Below are 19,987 nucleotides of genomic sequence, written 5' to 3'. Positions count from 1 at the left end.
CAGAGAGTGAGAAGAACGCGAATGCCGCGTGTTGTGTGCTCGGGGATGGATCGTGCTGGGAATCCGCGACGAGGCGAGTGTCTTTTCGAATTGGGAGATATTCCGCTGAAATTTCGAAATTCACTTGATGTTGTGGAGAGAGGCCACTCTGTGGTCGATGAAATATTCGTATAAGGAAAAGTTCCAACGTGTTGTGCGGTGTTCTTAGTCTATCAAATTTTGATGTTGAAAAATTCGAAATTAAAAAAATCGTTCCCATTAAAGTACAAAGAACGAGCGCTTATATAATCGATTCCGGCATGCCCTGTGCAAAATATCCCAAACCCGCCGCCGCCGCCGCCGCCGCGACACATTTATTACAACACTCGCGGCAAGTTGGAAATTACGCGCGATTAATCTCTCGCGGCGGCGTTGCTCCACCGGCGCCAGTCTCGAGCCAATATTATTTCTCCGTCCTCGATAAAGGAATCCTTTTGTATCGATAATTGCATTCGCCCGGCTCACACCAGCAGCAGCAGCAGCAGCGGCGCACAAAGAAAGCAATTAATCGCCAGGGCCGAAACGGAAGATGCAGAGAGAGAGAACGAAAGCTAAGGAAGGAAGAAACCGCAAACTCGCTGGGAGCAAGGTCAAGACGCAAGGAAGCACGCGAGGAAATATCCTGAGGGAATTGAGAGCTGGTCCCGTGAAATTCGAAGCCCTTTGAAGCGCTCCAAAGTCAAAGGCCGAAATGTCGAGGCTAAGTAAAGTAGCCAGCACTGCTGGTCCCAAAGAAGAGAAAAGAGCTGCTGCTGCTGCTGCTGCTGCTGCTGCTAAGGCGCATCGATTTCGTTCGCGAGAGAAACCGATCATCCATTAACGCGCCAGATTGCATTTCATCCCTGTCACCGTTCGCGGTTTTCTCATTCTCTCGTCCTACATAGACTCGCCGGGCCTGAAAGAACGAGAGGGGGTGAAAATGAATAATGCCACTTCACCCTTTGCACCGGCGCCGCCTGAGATGTTCATATTCTTATGAGATGAAGGAGAAGTAGAGGAACTAGAGGAGCCAGCTTCATTTTGCTCTGTCGTAGAGAGGAGCTGGCGCTGCTCCTCGAGTACGCGTGAATAAAAGAGCGAGAGGAAGCTGCGGAACGAATCGAAGCACTCCACTTTGTCATGATTAATATACCGCGCGTGGCTCGTGAATAAATTTGCCCTACGCTGCAGCGAGTAGTTTTTAATTGAATCGTAGATTCTCTCTCCTCGATGCTGCGAATGTGCAATTAACGCAATCAATCAGAGAGGCGTTTTACGTTATATATTCTTCTTCGGGAGAATAACAAGATGCAGCGCCGTGTATACTCGTTACGCCCACTCGCTATGTGGAAAATAATTATACTCGTGTCAACATCAGGAAGCACTACACTGCGAGAAGGTCCTCGTCTCGTTAACATTCATTCCTTTCGCCTAGAGAGAGGAACAATCTCTTCTTCGTGAATACTTATAGAGTAAGAGCTACGTGGAAAATTGAAAAATTCACGCGGCGCAGGCAGACTAACTCTGATTTCGCGCTCGTTAAAATTTCATCGAATTTCACCTGCAGCAGCAGGGCTGCGAATTGAGGAAAAACTGCGCTGCACTAATCTCGACTTCTGTCAAGTGGAATAGTCTTCAGAGGGCGGCTAGCAGCTAATCCCATTTACAAGTCATCCGATTAGAAACTCGCAAAGGGGAGAGAAAAGACGAAGAGAGAGTGAGAGAGAGAGAGAGAGAGAGAGAGAGAGCAAGAAGCAGCAGCAGAGAGACGGGATGGGAGGTGCTGCTGCTGCTTCTTCTTTTTTGCCTTCCTCCTCGTGATTGCACTTTCCCATATAAACTTCGCATCCCTTCTGCGCGCGTATTCTCCTTGTCCATTAGCCAACTCCACGGCGGCGGCATCTAACGTCGTTAATTTCTCGTTTTCTCTCCCAACAGATTCTCTCTCTCTCTCTCTCTCTCTCCTCTCCGACGCACGACGCACGACGATACATATACAGCGGCCTATATCCACGTGCGCGGTTCTCTCTCTTTCTCTCCCTTGGCTTTTATCAGGCGCCCGCGAGAGCAAACTTCTCCGCGCAATCCAATTGACTGGAGCTATCCAACTTTGGCATTTTCTTGTTTTCTCAACGCGATACTTTCGCCCGCCCCACGGCACCACCAGCCTCTTCTCTCTGGCTCTTTTTATTTCAATCTATTTGCGCGCGCGAGGTAAGAAGTGAAAATACGAGGGCCGATGGAGATTATTAGAAGAGAGTATAGATTGGGCATCTCGATGTAATTGGCTTAAACAATTTACCTTCCGCATTATAATTCAACGCGGCGGGCGTAAGGAGTTTTCAATCGACCTAATTTCTCGCTCCGCTTATTACCGAAGGGGACAGAGACGCGCACGCAGGAGTTTTGCAAACTTTGAAAGATAGAGAGAGAGAGAGAGCAAGTTTCGCTCGATCGATCTTCCAAGGATGACAACTCTTTTGACGTCGCGAGTAAAAACGTTCGTGCGCTCGAGTTACCTCGTATACCGGGAGTAGCGGGGCAGCAATCTGGCCTGCTTACCTGGAACAGAAAAGTGAATAAAAATTAAATTTGCGTTGAAGCGGCGGCGGCGGCGAAGAAAAAGAAGAAAATCATAGATTAATACTAATATCTTCACAGCTGCGCGGTATAATTTACTCGTTGAAAATTTCATTTTTCCCTCAGACCTCTCTCGCTCAGCTGCCTCAGTCTTGAACGAGAAGACAAAGAGGCCTAGAGGTTGCGCAAGAGAGAGGAGAAAGACACGGGAGCCCGGCGCGCATCTCTCTGGCTTCGGCGCCAGAAGACCAATGGGATTAAGGTGAAAATGGATTATCAGCCGATGGCGGCTATACGCTATACTGAAGCACAGAGCAGTAGCTGCAGCAGCTTGGATAATCTAATTCTAAATTAGAATGTCCCGAGAGCTGTGCACCGTACGGAGAGAGTCGTTCCGTGCTCGTTATCTGCACGGATTCGCTCGACGTAAATATGATACGACGTTCGGGATTAACCGGGGCTCGTGCGCCAGCGAGAGAGAAAGGCTGCTGGATACACGAAATCGCCGGAGACTCGGGGGCGAATTTTGCTTTTAAAGAAAAATTTCAACGAGACGCATTAAGCCCGCCGCCGCCGCGATAATGGCTGCCGCGACGAAGTGCCGGCGAGCGAAGGGGAGAGAGAATATGAGCGGAGAAAAGAAAAGAGCGCCATCTGCTGTTCATAATTACAAGGTTGTTTGTTTTGCAAACAATTGGCCGCCGCAAACTCATAATGAACGCGAGGCTCTCTTTCCATCTATCTTTCGCTGCTCTCTCTCTCTCTCTCTCTCTCTCTCTCTCTCTCTCTCTCTCTCTCTCTCTCTCGGTATATATCTGCGGGCTAGCGATCGAGATTCGGGGGATAACAAGGCCGGGGGGGGGGGGAAGGAAGTGAGGGTGAGGGTGACTCCGCGTAAGAGGGATGCTGCTGCTGCTGCTGTGGCGCTTTGTGGCCGGAATTAAGGCTGGCTCACGCCGGCTAAAAGAGAGAGAGGGAGAAAACAGAAGAAAAGCCCTGCGGAGGAAAGCCGGTACGTAAGAATGACGAGTTTTCCCGTAAACGAGGCAGAAATTACACCGAGAGCGAGCTCTTCAAGCCCCTGTACGTTTGCTTCTTCTTCTTCTTTTTCTCTTCGCTGCAGTAGCAGCAGCGGTGTAGCATTTATTGCTCGGCAAACACAATCCTTTGTCTTCGTTATCATTGCATTATTATGTACACGTTCCTCGCTTTTATTGTTTTATTTTTCTCTCTCGACAGAGAAGACATCTCGTGACAGGATAAACGTTCGCAGCGAGGATATTAAAAAATATAATTAGTTTCGCTTGATTTTCAACAAGGTTTAGCGAGGTAGAGTAAGATCGGAAAAAGTCGTCGGCGACTCGCGGGGGCAGACACGTAACTGACAGGTAAAAATTGCGAGGCAAAAAAGCAGCAGCAGCAGCGCAAAGCACCGGGTTCTTCCCTTTCGCGTCTGTCTACTTAAACGGACAGTTCTCCCTTCCTACCTACCTGCCCCTCTCGCGTATATATCTCGAGTGCTGGGAAGCAACGTTCATTTAAGAGAAATCTGACGCGTCGCCCTCTATCTCGGAACTACTGAACTTCCGCGAGCGGAGAGCTTCTCGTAGAGCCAGAAGGAAAACAAGGATAATCATCACACTATTAATAGGATGGAGCCGGAGAAGTAGAAAGGAAAATCAGGAAAGAAGCCAGCCTCGGCAGAAGTGCATGTATACAGCGAGGGTAAAACGCGGCGCTTTCGAGTTAACGAAGACGAAGAAGAAGAAGAAAGGACGGCCGCGGGAAAAAGAAGGCAAAGTCAATAAAAGGATATTAAAGCGAAGGAGCTAGAGCCGAGAGTATACAGCTGTGTAGTTCACTGTCAGTCGTGACGTGTAGCTGCACAAAACGCGCAAAAGCGAGGAGAGCTGCGCTGCACACGAAGGAAGAGAAACCCGACAGCAAATAGCTCTTTCTGGTGACATCACGTAGACACGTGCAGCAGCAGTCGGCCAGGATGCCTGCTTGGCCGAGCTGGCACGTGCGCCGGCGATAACTGACGTGACACTACGCTCGGTCCCTCCCCCCTCTGACTTGCTCTGTACTACGTCTCCAGGATATGCACATCGTATTTATCCGGGACCTTTGTCTCGTTCAAGCGGAGCGAGATCTGATGCCGTTGAAGGAAACATTGGATGGATCGATAGAATGATGTCTGTACAAGTTTAAAAATCATGCGGCTTGTTATTATTCGGCGCGTAATCTGATGTGCGTTTACATAGTTGGGCCTCTGGAACCCCCACCCCGACGGCGTCGTTATTTATAGCACATGTGCGCGGACTTGTCTGAGCTACGCGTACCTGCCGCCAGAGTCGCGAAGCCTCGAACGTCTCCGAGAGGTTTAGTTTCAGGTTAGCTGTATTTCAACGGTCGAACCGAGTAGTCCTCGACATCTGTGTTGAGAAGTATACGCGTTAAACTGTGCCGCGAAACACTTTAAAATTCTACAATTCATTTCGTCAATCCAAGAGTGTATCCTATTCACTTCGAGAGTGTACAGCATATCACCGCACTGTCAATACGCGAGCCTTTCCGCGGTATGCCGAGTACATAACCTGCAACTTGTGTCAGTGACCAGTGTATACGTTAGGCGTTGGCTTGCACATTTACTTTTAAATACAATCGAGTGAGTAATATGAAAGCCGAACAGAAGCCCTGTAAACCAATGAAAAATAATAACAAAAGAAAATTAACTGCCGAGAATGCTAACGTCGTATCCGTGAATGGAAAAGATTACGACATCGTCGACGTCGAAGGCGATGGGAACTGCCTCTTCAGGTGCTTCTCCTACTATCTGTACAAAAGGGAAGACTCGCACTATGCCATCAGACAGAAATGCGTCGACTATACCGTGGAACACTGGAGTGAAGAAGCTCCGATATTGAGGAACACCTGCGAAGAGGACGAAGACGAAATGTACAGGGATGCCGAGACTTACAGAAAGAATATGGGCTCGAATCGTTGCATGGGAACGGACTACGAACTCGGAGTTTTTATAAGATGCCTACGTATACCTGCAACGTACTTTCGAGAATACGAGGAAAACGACCTGGCTTCCATCAGACAAGTGCAAGTGCTGGACAATGAAAATGTCAACAACAATGCCAAGCGGCTGAATATTTTATTCTCGGGAAAGCGAAGGAATGGACATTGGCAAATACTGCTCGAGAGAAGGGATGATTCCGGAGAGGATAGCGAAGACGAATATTTTCCGGCCTATCATTGGTTCGGTTCTGACAGAGCAGCTGCTGAGAAGAAATCAAGGTCCACCAAGAAGACTCGGTGTGTAAGTAATAAGAAAACGCGCGTCGACCAATCGGAAGACGAGATGTCGGGCGAAAACAATAACAATAACGTTGTATCATCGTCTTCAGCCAACGACAACGGCAATAATAACAACAATAGCAATAACAATAACAATAATAATAACAACAACAACAACAATGAAGCATTTTGCGACGACAGTGAGGAAAGAAAATGTTCCAAAGAAATTCAATTGAAAGATACGAGTGAATTCCATTTTATCGATTGCGGTAACGAGAGCCACTTCGAAGAGAGACATGATCTTTTCCAATCGGCTTGGGGATCCGGGCCGTTCGATTTCGAAGATGGAAATATATGATCAACGAGCCATAACGTGATGTCTCCCTTCTTGTATAGATATGTAAATTTTAACTAATTATCTGTTACTGATGAAGTGTCCACTGACATAATTAATAGTTTTGTATGTAATGAATAAAATAAATTTAAGACTGATTATACATTATCCTCTTCTACTTGAGTGAGCGGAGCTAACCTAATAAAGTCGTGCTTGTTATTCAAAATCAATTTCCTACGCATTTTAAAAGTCACTAAAGCCCGTCATATTTCGAACAGGTAAATGTCAGTTTCAATCCTCTTACTCATTCCAGCGCGTCCATTGATTTATTACAAATAAAACGTGGAACAGATGTTGGATCAACGTCGCATAAACCAATAATAGTTACTAGCTATAGCCGCAATTCCATTAAATTCTACCTTCGTATATCAACACAAGCGAACGCGTAAGGTAAACAAACAGCGAAGAAGCGAACGTTTGGCATAATCAGCTGACCGTAAACGCTCGCTACGACACTCTATCGGAAATAAGTGGCTATTAGGCGCGAAGATAAGTCCCCGGGGAATGATTGCCGGAGCCCCAAGTCGTTCACTATTTTAAATACGATCTCGTGGACGCCCCCGTAGACTCTGAGCCATCGGTTAAACGAGACGGCGATGAGGGTGCAGTAAAGCACGTACAGCAGCGGGGCGATGAGGCGATCGAAAAAGAGGGTGATAAGACACGCGCGGGCTAAGAGTCTCGTTGTCGTATAGCAGCGAGCCACTGATAAATGGATAAACAGTGCGAGCGAGCCGAGCCCCATTGGATTCCGGATGTCCCGCTGTCTCTCGCAGCGACCGCTGACCGCGTCACTGTCCATTAACGTTCCTGCACGCTCGAGCTGCGGCCTGAGATAGAGAGATCGCGCGCGAGAAATTCGTTTCTTCCGCACCCGCGTCGAGCCGATTAACTGGTTAATTTTTAATTATCAGCGCTGCCGCTGCAGCTGATGCCGTTGACGGATAGGAGTGCGGATTAAGAGCCGGCTGGGAATGAAGCTGCACTCTGGTACAAAGTCAAGTCCAGTAAGCTCTAATTCACGCTTGATCGAGCGCGGCGAACATCGCGCCCGCTGAAAGGAGCAGCGGCGTCGGCAGCATCTCGAAACTAGCCAGCCAGAATCCCAGAGATACCTTGATCCAAACTAGTCTTTGGTGGGCGGCGGCTGTGCGCGCAGGCCGGTTGTACGACAAGGCGCCTTACAGGCCTCTCCTCTATAGCGCTGCTCTGCCGGTGCCGGTAACTCGCTCGTTGCACCTCGCACCTAGCGAGAGAGGGAGAGAGACACGCGAGCGCGCCGCCGAGAGAACAATAAGACAATGGGGAACAAGTGTACAATGGCCCGGGCCATTGTCATCGGGCGTTGTTCGAGTGTTTGTAAGTTTGCACCTAGCGGGGGGGAGATAGCCTTTCGCTATTCCTCGCTGCGCCGTCGTGTTGTCGCGGTGATAGATATTCCCGGCCGCCCCCGCTTTCATCTCTGGCTATGCGCCTCTCTCTCTCTCTCTCTCCCTCTCTCTCTCTCTCTCTCTCTCTCTCTCTCGCTCTCTCCACTTTCTTGGGCAAACTCTTCATAATTCACGAGTCGGAAATTCAAGAAGCGATTAGAGAGCGGGAGCGAAACTTCCGCGCGCGAAGAGTTACGGCCAATGGAAATTATATATCGGCGCCGGCGAGTATGCGAAGAAGAGGTCGTCGTCGATGAAAGTCCGTTCATCGGGAGCCCTTGCGCGCCGTGTGTACGCTGCAGAGGAATTCCGGGGAGAGAGAGAGAGAGAGAGAAAGAGAAAACTCGCTTCTGTAGGATAACTTTGTCGTTCTCACTTCGACGAGGCTAGAGGAGAAAAATTACGATTTATAACGTCGCGCGCGAAAAATTCGAACCGGGTCACAGCGCGCGAGTGTAATATTGCAGAGCTCGGATAGGTAAAAGGCTGCAACAGATGGGACGTGCGCAGCTCGATATGGGCGGCTCTTTTTCGGCGATTATCATCATTAGGCGATCTGCCAAAGTTTTCTCCTCGCGGCAGTATACTGTTCAGCCGGGCGAGGAAATAAAGAAAAGAGCAAAGCTGCACACGATGCCTCATCGGATCCGGCCAACTTCGCGCGCGCGCGGCTGAAACGTCTATAGGATCAGTCACGTGCCGCTGCATCGTCCGGTAACTTTTGCCCCTGCTGCAACTCCCCCCACACTCATATACTATATATAGCAGTCGAATCAAGATTCGCCGCCGACAAGTCGTAAGTTATTTCACTCGAGACGCTCACGAGAGAGATCCGAAACTACGCTTTCCCTCCGTATCCCTCGCGAACTATGCGCAGGTAGGGTGAGGTTAGTGCTGCACGGATCGATTCGTTTAAGCACGCGAGCTTCTCCCGCGCCTGCACCGTAACACCGTGTCTCGGTCCCTCGATTGGCGCAGCAGAGAGACGCGAGGTTACGCAAGAGAGAAGGACTATTAAAAAACGGAGCGTAATTAAGCAATCAAATCTCGAGGCGGCTATGCACGCAACGTCATAACACACATACAAGAGTAAGAAAGAGGAGGAAAGAAGGAGCAATAGTAGCTGTGCAACGAGCATGAAAAATTAGAGCATGTAACTCGAGCAACGCGATTATAGCGGCGCGTAATCGTGCCGGGGCACGAGCTAATTTTTCTTTACTCCAATTTCTCGCAGCTCCCCTTCGTGCGCGAGCGGCACTTGATGTTCTCGCCCAGCGCTATCTTGCTCCCGCTGTTTTGCTCTCTTCCCTCTCTCTCTTTTCGAAACTTTGGCGCTTTTATGCTCACAAAGCTAGCTCTAACTGGACTAACTTTGCTATCTGAGCGCCGCTTGTCATTGTATACCGTAGGCGATAAAGAGCGTTTGAAGAATATACGCGCTTCGCGTGTACACGAACTTATTTAATTTTTCACATCTACGTATATACAGAGCAGAGGGTTCAAGTTTGCAGTGAGGAGGCATTTCCAATTAAATTTTTCCAGCCGGAGGAAACATCGGCGCCAATTTCCTGCTGGAGAAACGTGCGAAATAAAATCCGCCGAGGCTCTATACTCTCTGCTGCTTCGAGGGATGTGTATACCGCGAGAGAGAGAGAGAGAGAGAGAGAGAGAGAGAGAGAGAGAGAGGTATGCGCTCTATATACTGACAGGCAAGGAGAAAAGTTTTCGTCGAGCGCGCTAAACTAACGACGAGTTAATAACGAGACTTGCGGGGCGCGAGATATATTCTGTGGATTGCTTTTTCTTCTTTTTTTTTTGTTTCGTACATATTTGCTCATTCGAGTCGTTGGGCAGATGCAGGTATGTTTCCGTTTCGTTTGAGATTTTTAATTACTCGGCGAATAATTCGAAGAGAAAAGATTGCCTGCGGACTAAACGTACATCGAACAAAAATGCAATTACAATTTCAGAGCTGCTCTCGAGGCTGGATTTAAATTTTGCCAAAGTCTGCTGTCGATAAATCAGCGCTCGAAAATCCTCTTAAAAGGGACAAATGAAATTGTCCCGTCGTCCTATGAAGCGCTTCTCTTTCTTACCATCCATATCCCTCCATTCTTTCCCAACTCGGCCAATTTTCTTCTTTTCACTCGAAGCTATTGCTGCTGCTACTGCGCTAGGGCGAAGATCGCCATAATTTCTTCCCGGAAGTGTCGCCCCCCTTTTCCCTGTGTGTATACGTCTGTTCGAAGAAGCAAAGAGGGAGAACAAAAAAAAAAGAAACGAGCCACGGCAAAGAAAGAGCTAGAGGGGGCAAGCGTCGCGAGAGGAAGCTATAAATACAAATGGAACTCGGCGCTTTACTCCAAAACTTTTCCCTGCATTTTCTTTCCGCGCGCGCGACAGCCTTTGTGCGCGCCGACCTACGACTTGACTAGTGTGAGACGCGCGAGATCAGACGGCGTGACATCAGTTTTCCGAATATCTCTACCCTTGATAAATACGCGCTATGACAAAAAGAAGGACGACTGGACTTGGATGGGGGAGGAATGGAAATATTGAGCTATTCGATGAGGTATGCCTTTTTTCCATGGAAAGAAACTATTGAAGGTAGTAGTGATAGGTGAGCGATTAAAAATTGAATATGCGCAGCTCCTGCTGAGAGGCATAATTCCATCAGACGTAGGGCGCTTCAACGAGAGACAGAGAAGCTCTCTAATTCTATATTCGGGAACGATTATCAAGCCTGAATATTTGAGCATTTACTTCGGAGTTACCGCGTCGCTAACCCATTATCTCGTCCCAGGCAGACAAGAGAGAGAGAGAGAGAGAGAGAGAGAAGCGCGAGGCTCTTGCCGCTCGTGCATTTGCAAGAAAAAAGCGCTTTATCTATATCGGAAAATTGCAGCCAAGTATTTCACATCAGCACACGCGCGCACATCAAAAGAACAACTCCGGCAAATTATTTCCTCCTCGACTGGGGGGGGGGGGGGGGGTGATCGCGCAGCTTTATCCGTAATAAACGCGCGTCGCTTTGGCAATGGCAGATAGACGGGGGCGGGGAAAGGAACAAAACTGACTGCATAGTCGACTTGAATTTCGCAAACGCAACGGGCCGGAAAATTTTCATTATCGCATACTTTGGCTAATTGCGCCTGTACCAAGGCGTCCGTCCCTTTGTATTGCAATTTGAGCGCGATGTGAATGGGAAGATGTAAGGGAGTATATAGGCTTGATATCGCTCTATTAGAGACTTTTAAAATTATTTGGCTCGCTGATGCACGCAAATTTCCCGGTAAAAACGGCCTTATCAAAGTTTCATCCTTCATTAGGATCGAAATCAGCGTGAATATTTATCCGATATCACGTCATCATTTTTCACAATCATTCGAAGCCCCGAGTGCCATTGCCAATTACTCGTTCGACCATTCGTTAAACGCGCGGGAAAACGTCCTCTCTCTCTCTCTCTCTCTCTCTCTCTCTCTCTCTCTCTCCAACATTGTGTGCGCGTATGTGCATATCTATCGCACATAGCCACACGTATAGCGTACATGCAGCCTAATCAGAGCAGCGCAGCGAACGCGTGCGCGCTTGGCCGGTCAAAATTGCCTGCGTAACCCAAATTGACGGATGTGCGGAGGCCAATCAATCCCGTCAATTATTTTAAGTAGAGAGGTTTGATTGGTTCCCTCCTCCTGCGCTGCTTCTCCTCTTACCGATGCGGTGAGCGGCGCAGCGCTACGATCTTCTACATAACTCGCGGCGCGTCCACTTGTGCCCTTTTGTACATTGCGCATCGGGCAGCTCATTCATGCCGCTGCTGTTCGAACGGTCCAGCAGGTAAATGGGTATTGCTTTACATTTAGCCGCGGAGAGCTCATTGCACTGCGCGATAAGCTATAAAGTGCACTTGGACATATGTGCAGCGCGCGTGCGGATGATACGCCGACTGCTACTGCCAGTCATTCTCCCTTGCGCCAGGATGATTTGTATTATAATTAAAATCGAGATACAGGCCCCTGTGCTTCTGCTGCCGCTGCTGCGTAATTTCATGCGCTGATCGTATTAATTATTTGCTCGCTTAGTGTGTGTGTGGCGAGGCTGATGTTGTAGTCAAACAGCTGCCCTCGCTCTGAAGTGTAGCCATGTGTGCTTTATGCTGGACCATGATGACGATCGCGGCGTCGTTATCGTTTAAATGTTATAGTTGAAAAAATTAGAAATCATACGTGGTCATGTCCGGTGTAGCTGCGGTTGGCGTGTACGGCGACTCGATGTAGCGAGTTCACCGTGTGTGGCTCAGAGATTCAATTTCGAAATTAAGCGTTCGGTTGATATTGTTGTTTGAATGGAACGCAGAGGGATGGCAAACATTCGCTGATATTACTAATGCATTGCAATAATGCAGTTTCCAGACCACAATCTAATTCTGATTGCGCAATTAAGGCATGTCAACAGTTTAATTTCATTACGTCCGCTGCACTCGCGCGAGCATGTCCGCGCATCATCAGCTTCGTATCTTTGGGGTGAGTTTCCGTTTGGAAAAATAGCTTTGTGATGTAGTATGCATAGACTGTATTTCTATCGCGGTGTGCAAAATCAACTCGTTTTATGCGAGCACGTCGTTGTAGGATTTAGTTTTAAAAAGAGGTGGCAGTCGCAGAGAATACTTATGATGGAAGATAAGCTGACAGACAGACTTTACGAAGTTTAAAATATATGGATACAAGCTATTTCAGATTTTCCCGATTACAGCGCTATGTAATTTTTTAACGTAAAACCGGACTTACATTCTAACATTTTCAAAAGCCACTACATGCACGCATCGAAAAGTCGAGCAGCGCATGAAAAAGGCTCGATGCACCGGGAATTGTGCATTACGCATTGTAACATATTTACGAAATTCAGATTTACACAGTGGCTCTATATACATGACCCTGCGCGCCCAGGTATACATCAGAGAGGGGAAATCGAAATTTCGTTCCGGCGCGCGCGATCGTCGGGCATTTGCAAATAAATATACAAAAGAGCGACCGGACTGCAGCAGAGAACGAGAGAAAATTTTAAAATAGCTGGCGCTGCGTGCTCTTTAACCGAGGCTTATTGATACTGGAAACAAAAATTCTGCCCTCTCACCCCGACATTTTACAATATCCCCGCACAAGTGTACAAAACGCGCGGCGCTGCTGCGGACGAAATCGAATGAAATTAAAACGTTAATGAACGTAACGGCAACGCGAGCGCGTCATTTCATTTTACTTTATTTATTGTCTCTCCTCAATCTTTTTAGCGATCAGCCCTCTCACTCTCGTGTTATTCGAGCCCGGCAATTTCGCATGCACGCGCGTATCAAATATTCACATTGATGAAATATTTCTCGTACACGCGAAGCAATAACGTAGCCATTATATTAGCGCGACGCGCGGGCGGCAACATATGCGAGATTTTAATTTGGCGAGAGTTATAACGAGTGCTATGCGCGCGTGTGTGTGTGTGTGTGCGTGTTTTCGAAACTGAGCATATCTGTCGTCGTCGCGGTGATGTATATACATGAAAAAATAAAGACGTACGCGCAGTTGGGGAATAACCGAAGCTTTTTAATAAAGCACAAAGCTATACGTATACGCGGCGCACAAAAGCGGCCCGAGCCTAAAAGTTTCAAGCAGCGGCGGCTCCCATTTAGGTCAGTTTCCATTAACGCGTCTGCGAACATATAACGCCTATATACGCGCGGCAGAAAGAGAGAGACTAGCACAAGCAAGCTCGTTTCATTAGACATCGTTATAATTGCGCAGGGGGAGTAATTAGCGCTGTCTGGCCTCTGCCGGCGTCACGGCGGCCCGTGCGGACCTTCGCACGCCGACGCGCAAATGAAAAAGGAAGCTAATAAAAATTAATGCTCTGCTCTCAAGGCCTCTCGACGCATGCGCGCTTTTTTTCCCTCGCTTATATCGTTGGCCCCCGTGCAAGCGGCGAAAGTTTTCGCGCACATTAAGGGCTGCGGTTGTGCGTTTGTTAGTCATACAAAAAGATCGTCGCGAGATTTCAGTGGAAAAGTCGGGCTTTGGTCAGACGGGCCTGGTTCGAAAACACGAAGCGAAGCTCCAAAGGCATAAATCGACGAGGAGGAGTGAATGGATGCCGCGTCGCAGGGAGATAGAGGAAAGTTACGCTTTTTGCGAGAGAGGAAAGTCGTCGTAGTTAGGAAAAGGGCTGCGTTGTCAGCAGAGAGAGATTTGGTAGAGGAGCTGCGACGCGTGAAATCCGGCGGTCGACCGCTGGAAATCACATCTCGCCGCGGCCATGTTTCTCAGAAAGCTGATGCTGATGCTTTTTTCTCCACTTCGCGTAGCTGTGTATATGTATTCGAGACTACTGCCCTCGTAAATTTCTCGAGAAATGAGACAGGCGCGTTCGCGCGACAGCTCTCAGGAGCAATAAAAAGAGCCGATTTAGCTTTTCCTCTTCTCGGCCTGACATACATCGTCGATTTCGCATTAGAAACGCATTTAGCGGGCTAATCTTCCGTCCCGCTTTCTCGACTGCGAGGAGAACAAAAACATCGCGTCTTTTCGAATCCAGCCCTCGAAAAAAAAAACACAGTCGCATACCGCGCGGCTGCATTTCATTCCCCGGTCCGTCATTTTTTCCCAGCTAGCTAGCTCCTTTCCTTTTATTCTCCTCTCCGTTCTCGCTGCCGGGAAGTCTGCTCTTTGGCGAGGGTGAGCGAGAGGGAGATGTGCTCTCTTTCTCTCTAAAAAGTAAAAATAAAACGTCGTCGCAGGGTAGAGGGGGAGTTTGCTCTGCTTTCGTCCGTTAGCGTCGCCGTCGACGTGGAGTGACAAACGATATGCGTGTTATTTTCCTCTTTGCTCTCTCTCTCTCTCTCTCTCTCTCTCTCTCTCTCTCTCTCCTTCGCTATTGCGTCTCGAGCTCCTGCTCCTCGTCGGCTAAAGGATTCGGCAGCGGAGGGAAAACGACGACGCGGCTGGCGAGAGAAAAGTAGGCCAGAAGAAGATGCGAGCCATCCGTCAAAATTCCTATATACATTTCCACTCCGGCACACGACGGCTAATAATATCTCTTTCTCAGCAGCCGGTTCCGCTACGCCGTTCTTGATGCATAATTCGAATGTCGGGAATATAATACGCGAGACAAAGGCGAAATCGAATCGTAAGTCTCTTATACGCGGCGAAAGAGCTGGAAAAGCAGCGGAGTATAAACGGTAGATCCTTAAAAGAGAGGGTGGAGGAGGAAAGGCGCGTGCAGCGGGCGGCGAGTGTAATTGATGGTGTGTACACGTGGCCGCTCGCGGTCCTTGAAACTGCTGAAATTAATTGTCGTCGTCCGCTTTGCTGCTGTGCTTTCGGTTCAGCGAAGACAAGCTACGTACACGCGCACTGCACGCGACAATGAGAGAAAGAGAGCTGCTCGACTGGTTTATAGGGATGTTCATCGGCGCTGCGGGCCTTCGAGATTTTCGGGGGGGTATAGTTGCTTGAATATCGAAATAAGCTGAAGTCGCTGATTAATTCAGCTCTCCGTAATCCACTCCTTACAACGTCGACGAAAAATCTCCTCCGCACACGTCGTCCTAACCCAGGCAGACGTCTTCATTTATTTATACACTTACTTACGCCGTCGCGAAAAGTAAACGCTATACGGCTTTCTTTCCTCTCCATAAATTCGTCAGCGCTCATACACAAGAACAAGAGCGACGACAGTGACCTTCGCCCTTATACAAAACGAAAAAATCCCTTATGTGCTCTACATGCGTACACGCGTGCATATAACTCACCCATACGGATTTATTTATCTCCGGCGTGCGGCTGCAGGCGAGCAAAAACACACCTCCAACATTCGACCGAATGATTTATCCCGACGGAGAGAGAGAGAGAGAGAAAAAAAATACACACCAGCTATTCCCCGAGAGCCGCAGCTCCTCTATACGCAGTAGTTGAGAGAGAATGAGACGGATCGATCCAACGGCGGCGGCGGCGGCGGCTCCCCAGCCATCGATATTACTTTTCATTTCGCGCAAGTGCATACAAGGCGCCCGCAGGGGCCATTACGAGCGCGCCATCGGTAATAACAGAGAGCTGCGCCGCGGCCAACTTGTAGAATGCAAGAGCTGGGGATAGAAGCTCAGGCGACGAGTCCTCCCCGCGGAATTCCGCGCGTCGCCACCTCCAGCACTCTACATTGTATATACACCTACAGTGAGAGTCTGTCCCGCTCGCAGCAGCGATAAAGATAAAACGGCTCGTTGTTGTTGCAGCAGCAGCAGCAGCTCCTCTTCTTCTTGTTTTCGATATCCACTGAGTTTTACGGCCCACTTCCGAGAATGACTCGTTATGCTCTCCTAACGGGCGCTCGTGGCACGATACCTTCTTCTTTCTTCCGCAGCTTCATATTTTCAATTAATAGCGGCTGCACTATATAGAGAGGAGGGGAGAGATCCGAACGACGCTGAATTTTCATCTCCTGCGGATCGAGAGCTTTTATATCGACCCTCTTATATACATCGACGCATCAACAAGTTATCTCGTCGCTTCGCCCGCGCAGTGTGTATAGATGTATGTGCACTCTGCGGCGGCGTGTATATATATACATTCGATAAATTTCTTCCGAGCCCGCATAGAGCAAGTGCCGGTTGTAAAGTAAAGTGCAGTGTGCGGGGGGGGGGGGGAAGGGGGGAGAGATATGGGAATAAGTCTCGCGCGTGCGGGAGAATGAAAATCGAGAGCGATACCTGCGCGCCGAGAGGAGTAAATCTCGGATCTATGTGTGCGCGTGTGTGGGTGTAGGTAATATGCGAGTAGACAGGAGCGCGTGGGAGTGGAGGATCTATATCAAGACCCTGCGGTGATTTAGCCTCCCGCGAAGAAAGCCGGCGACGACAAGAAAAGACAATTTCAGTAAGACTTCCGTGAATGAAGTCGGGAGAGAGAGAAAGAGCCTGGATGAGCCGGCGCGCGTTAAGTGGCGAGCGCGAAACATCAATTTTCCCAAGAGAGAGAGAGAGCTGCCTGCGGGTGAAAAGTGTACGCGGCTTGATTTGAATTTTGTATTTATATATTTTTTAAATTTTGTCGAAAAGGCCTTATTTATATCAAAAAATAAGATATCGACGCTTCAGTAGGCTCTTGTCACAAACTGCCGGATTCTCTCTCTCTCTCTCTCTCTCTCTCTCTCTCTCTCTCTCTCTCTCTCTCTCTCTCTCTCTCTCTCCTACTATACCATTAAGAAGAACCATCGAACGTTCGTTTTATCGCGAGTGGTTACTTTTTCGCGCGGCAATAACGTAGTCAGCATTCCGTATAAATAAGTACACGGCAAATCTGGAATATAAGGAAGAGAGGAAAAAATCAAGGACTAGCAGTCGAGAGAGAAAAGAGATATGGATCCCGACTGGCAGAACTGACCATGTGTTAACAGATAACACCCCCATCAGAGAATCCAGCTGATCCTTGATTCTGGCTTTCGAGGGGGGTCAGTCGGAAGAGAAGAAAGCCCGTCCATCCCCAGCCCCCACAGCTCTTCTTCCGATCGAACGCCTCTGCCGGAGATTAGGCTTATCTCTGTCGGCGGCGCTTCTCTCTCCTAACGTCTTCGCCATCCCCTCTATCCACACTCCCACACACACACACACACACACGTACGCGAGCGATGAAAGACCCTCACTGCCGCTGCACACTGTCCGACGGCTCTTCGTCCACTCGATAATGCACACACGGAGGACGTCTAGCGGCCGGAACGATGATTGATCGAGCCACTGGACGCTGCAGCGCCGCTGCTGTTAATAATGTAAATCGAGACGAAAATTCCGTACAGTGGAAAGAGGAGCGAGAGAGACTAGGGGGGGGGGGTGAGCCTTTGAACGTTGTATCAAAACCCTATCATGACGCGGGCATTGTGCGCCGCTGCTGAGCCCTCGACGGGCTATAAATAACCAAGAGTCAAATAAAACTCCCGAATGCTCGCGGAGAGAAGTGTACAACTATATAGAGCGCGGATTTGACATGCCGGCGTCGCCAGGCGCGGGAACGACATCGTTAGAATGAAAAAGTCATTAAACCGTCGCACGCGCACGTCTACCCTCCAGCATCACCCTCCTGTGCAGTCAAAACAACGACTCCGTCGTGCTCTGTGGCGTCGGTGGTCGCACCCTCGCACGACGTACTATCCCCTGAGCGAGAAAAGAAAGACACGCGGATCTCCGCGAGTGCAGGAGAGAGAGAGAGAGAGAGAGAGAGAGAGAGAGAGAGAGAGAGAGAGATACCTGTGTGTAACACGTGTAAGTAGCGCTTGCAATATCGTCGTCGTCGTCGTTGAGACATTAGGGGTAGGGTTTTTAAAAGCTGCGCTAGCTCGTATACTCCTCGTGTGTGTGTGTGTGTGTGTGTGTGAGCTGCTCGTTAAAGATACACACAAACACAGCAGGACGACGTGTTCTCCGGAAGAGAGATATACTTTTGGGGGGCAAGTGCCGGGGAATGTAACGAACGGAAAAAGGCAGATCCGTTTTCGATTACGGATATCGGCGATGGTAATATCCTTTTCCCGGCGCCGCGCTTATCTGTCGACGAAGAACTCGCAGCTCCTCATCTCCCCCTCCTTCTTTTCGACGCTCTCCATCTCAGCCGCGAGCATTGATCCGCCTTACACACAAGCGAGTGACAGACGGAGAACCAGTGCATTTCATCCGCGGGAAGATGTTACCAACTCACAGCCCCCGTGTGGGATGAAAATTCGAAAAGATGATAACGCTGTCAGTCTTTCGCTGCTCGGTATGTGTTCGGTTAAGTGATATTCGGAAACACGCTGAAATAGAGCGATGCGTCTATTTTCGCGTTGGACGCCTCTTACAATAGCGCAGCGTACGTGATCGGTGTATTCTCGAAATGGCCGATAGAATACATAGAAGGCCTTTCAGAGGAATAGAATTACAGACAGAGCTGAATTCGCCGGGCGTACGTTTTAGCCACAAAAAATTGCAGGTTGTCCCTTCCGTTCTCGGTGAAGTGCACTGGAATTGCGTAACAGAGAGAAAGGGGTCGAGGCGCGTTTATTAAAGGCGCGAAACAGCCCCGACCGCTGTAATTTATAACCGAAACAAGCGTGAGTATACGGGAAGGTAGAAAAGGGGCGAAGCGAGCTGCGGCGGCAAAGAGCTGCAAAATTTCATCGCGCTCGACGCGGACGAAAGTTTAGCCTTTCGCAGAATGACGCGTCGGCAGAAAGCGATTTTGCTGAACAATAGCACTATATGCAAGCCGCTGAACGTGTTTCGAGTTTTGGATGTGTACGATAAATTTTTCTTTACCTCTTCAATACATCCCCCGCAAATCGTCCGTTCACATCAGAGTTAACAAAGCCAATATCCTCTTACCTGAAACAAAAAGGTTTAAACAACCCAAATTAGTATCGATAACAAAGATAAGAAGACACTCGCGCTTGATAAAACTTAAACAATCCGCAGCCGCGTTCTCATCATTGAATAAGCCGTACAAAGGTATATAAAATCTGCGTGCAGTTATTACAGAAGTATAAGACGGCGAAACTACAATCTCCTTAGAGATTTACTCGAGAGTCGTTGCCGGCGCGCGCCGCCGCTTGCTATACTCCGCCCCCGCACTCGTAGTAATACTCGCGAGCCAGCACCGCGCTGCTGCTGAGCTTCTCGAAACTTTAAAGCACAGCTCCGTCCCTTACATAATGACGCGCTTCATTATTGGATTTATCAATCGCGCTCGTTATATCGACGTTCGGAAATCAAGAGTTTAAATATTGTACAGCGCAAAGCCAATAGAGACACTCCTTACATTATCTTGACAAATTTTCAACGCGCGAAACAGCACTTCTTCCATACAAAAGTCCAAGAGGGGAGAATTTAGTGCAAGAGCTGAGAGAGAAAGATCTTCTTATTATTCCCAGGGAAAGCTTCTGCTTCGTGTCTGAATCTCTCCGAGGTTTTCCCGGAGAATTCGTGATTCCAGCGGCGTATGCCGCTCTCGGCTATAACGTGGAGCCCAGCTCCCTACACCACCTATACACCTATACATACAAGCTCTCGTAGTGGGTATCGCTCTTGGGACTACGAATTCGCGCCCGTACGATAAGTGGCGAGCGGGGCAGACACAAGGCAGTACAGGGATGAAATAAAACGCGAACGACGCTCGAGACTACTCTTAGCTAAGAATATCGTTACCACTTATACTATACTCTGCAGCGAAATTTTCCGAACGTGGTATAAAATCTG

At 48.8% G+C, this 19,987-nt stretch overlaps 2 protein-coding genes across 4 annotated transcripts in view; one reads left to right on the top strand and one right to left on the bottom strand.

The window, feature by feature from the left end:
* LOC100121317 (beta-1-syntrophin) overlaps nucleotides 1-19,987 on the bottom strand; it is a 176,948-nt gene that overhangs the window by 110,782 nt on the left and 46,179 nt on the right. The window lies entirely within an intron of this gene.
* LOC100678180 lies at nucleotides 4,950-6,468 on the top strand. Its single transcript, XM_003423865.4, has 2 exons — nucleotides 4,950-5,926; nucleotides 6,015-6,468. Exons 1-2 carry the CDS (start codon nucleotides 5,276-5,278, stop codon nucleotides 6,138-6,140), a joined length of 777 nt encoding a protein of 258 aa, XP_003423913.1. The 5' UTR covers nucleotides 4,950-5,275; the 3' UTR covers nucleotides 6,141-6,468.

Source organism: Nasonia vitripennis, chromosome 1, assembly GCF_009193385.2.
Source record: "Nasonia vitripennis strain AsymCx chromosome 1, Nvit_psr_1.1, whole genome shotgun sequence".
Classification (NCBI taxonomy): Eukaryota; Metazoa; Arthropoda; class Insecta; order Hymenoptera; family Pteromalidae; genus Nasonia; species Nasonia vitripennis.
This window is presented reverse-complemented; position numbering and strand designations above follow the sequence as displayed.

Excerpts from the sequence above, each read along its gene's own strand:
- LOC100678180 (XM_003423865.4), top strand. The coding sequence starts at position 5,276 with ATGAAAGCCGAACAGAAGCCCTGTAAACCAATGAAAAATAATAACAAA. Across the intron at positions 5,927-6,014 it reads CCACCAAGAAGACTCGGTGT|CCAACGACAACGGCAATAAT; the intron begins GTAAGTAATAAG and ends CATCGTCTTCAG.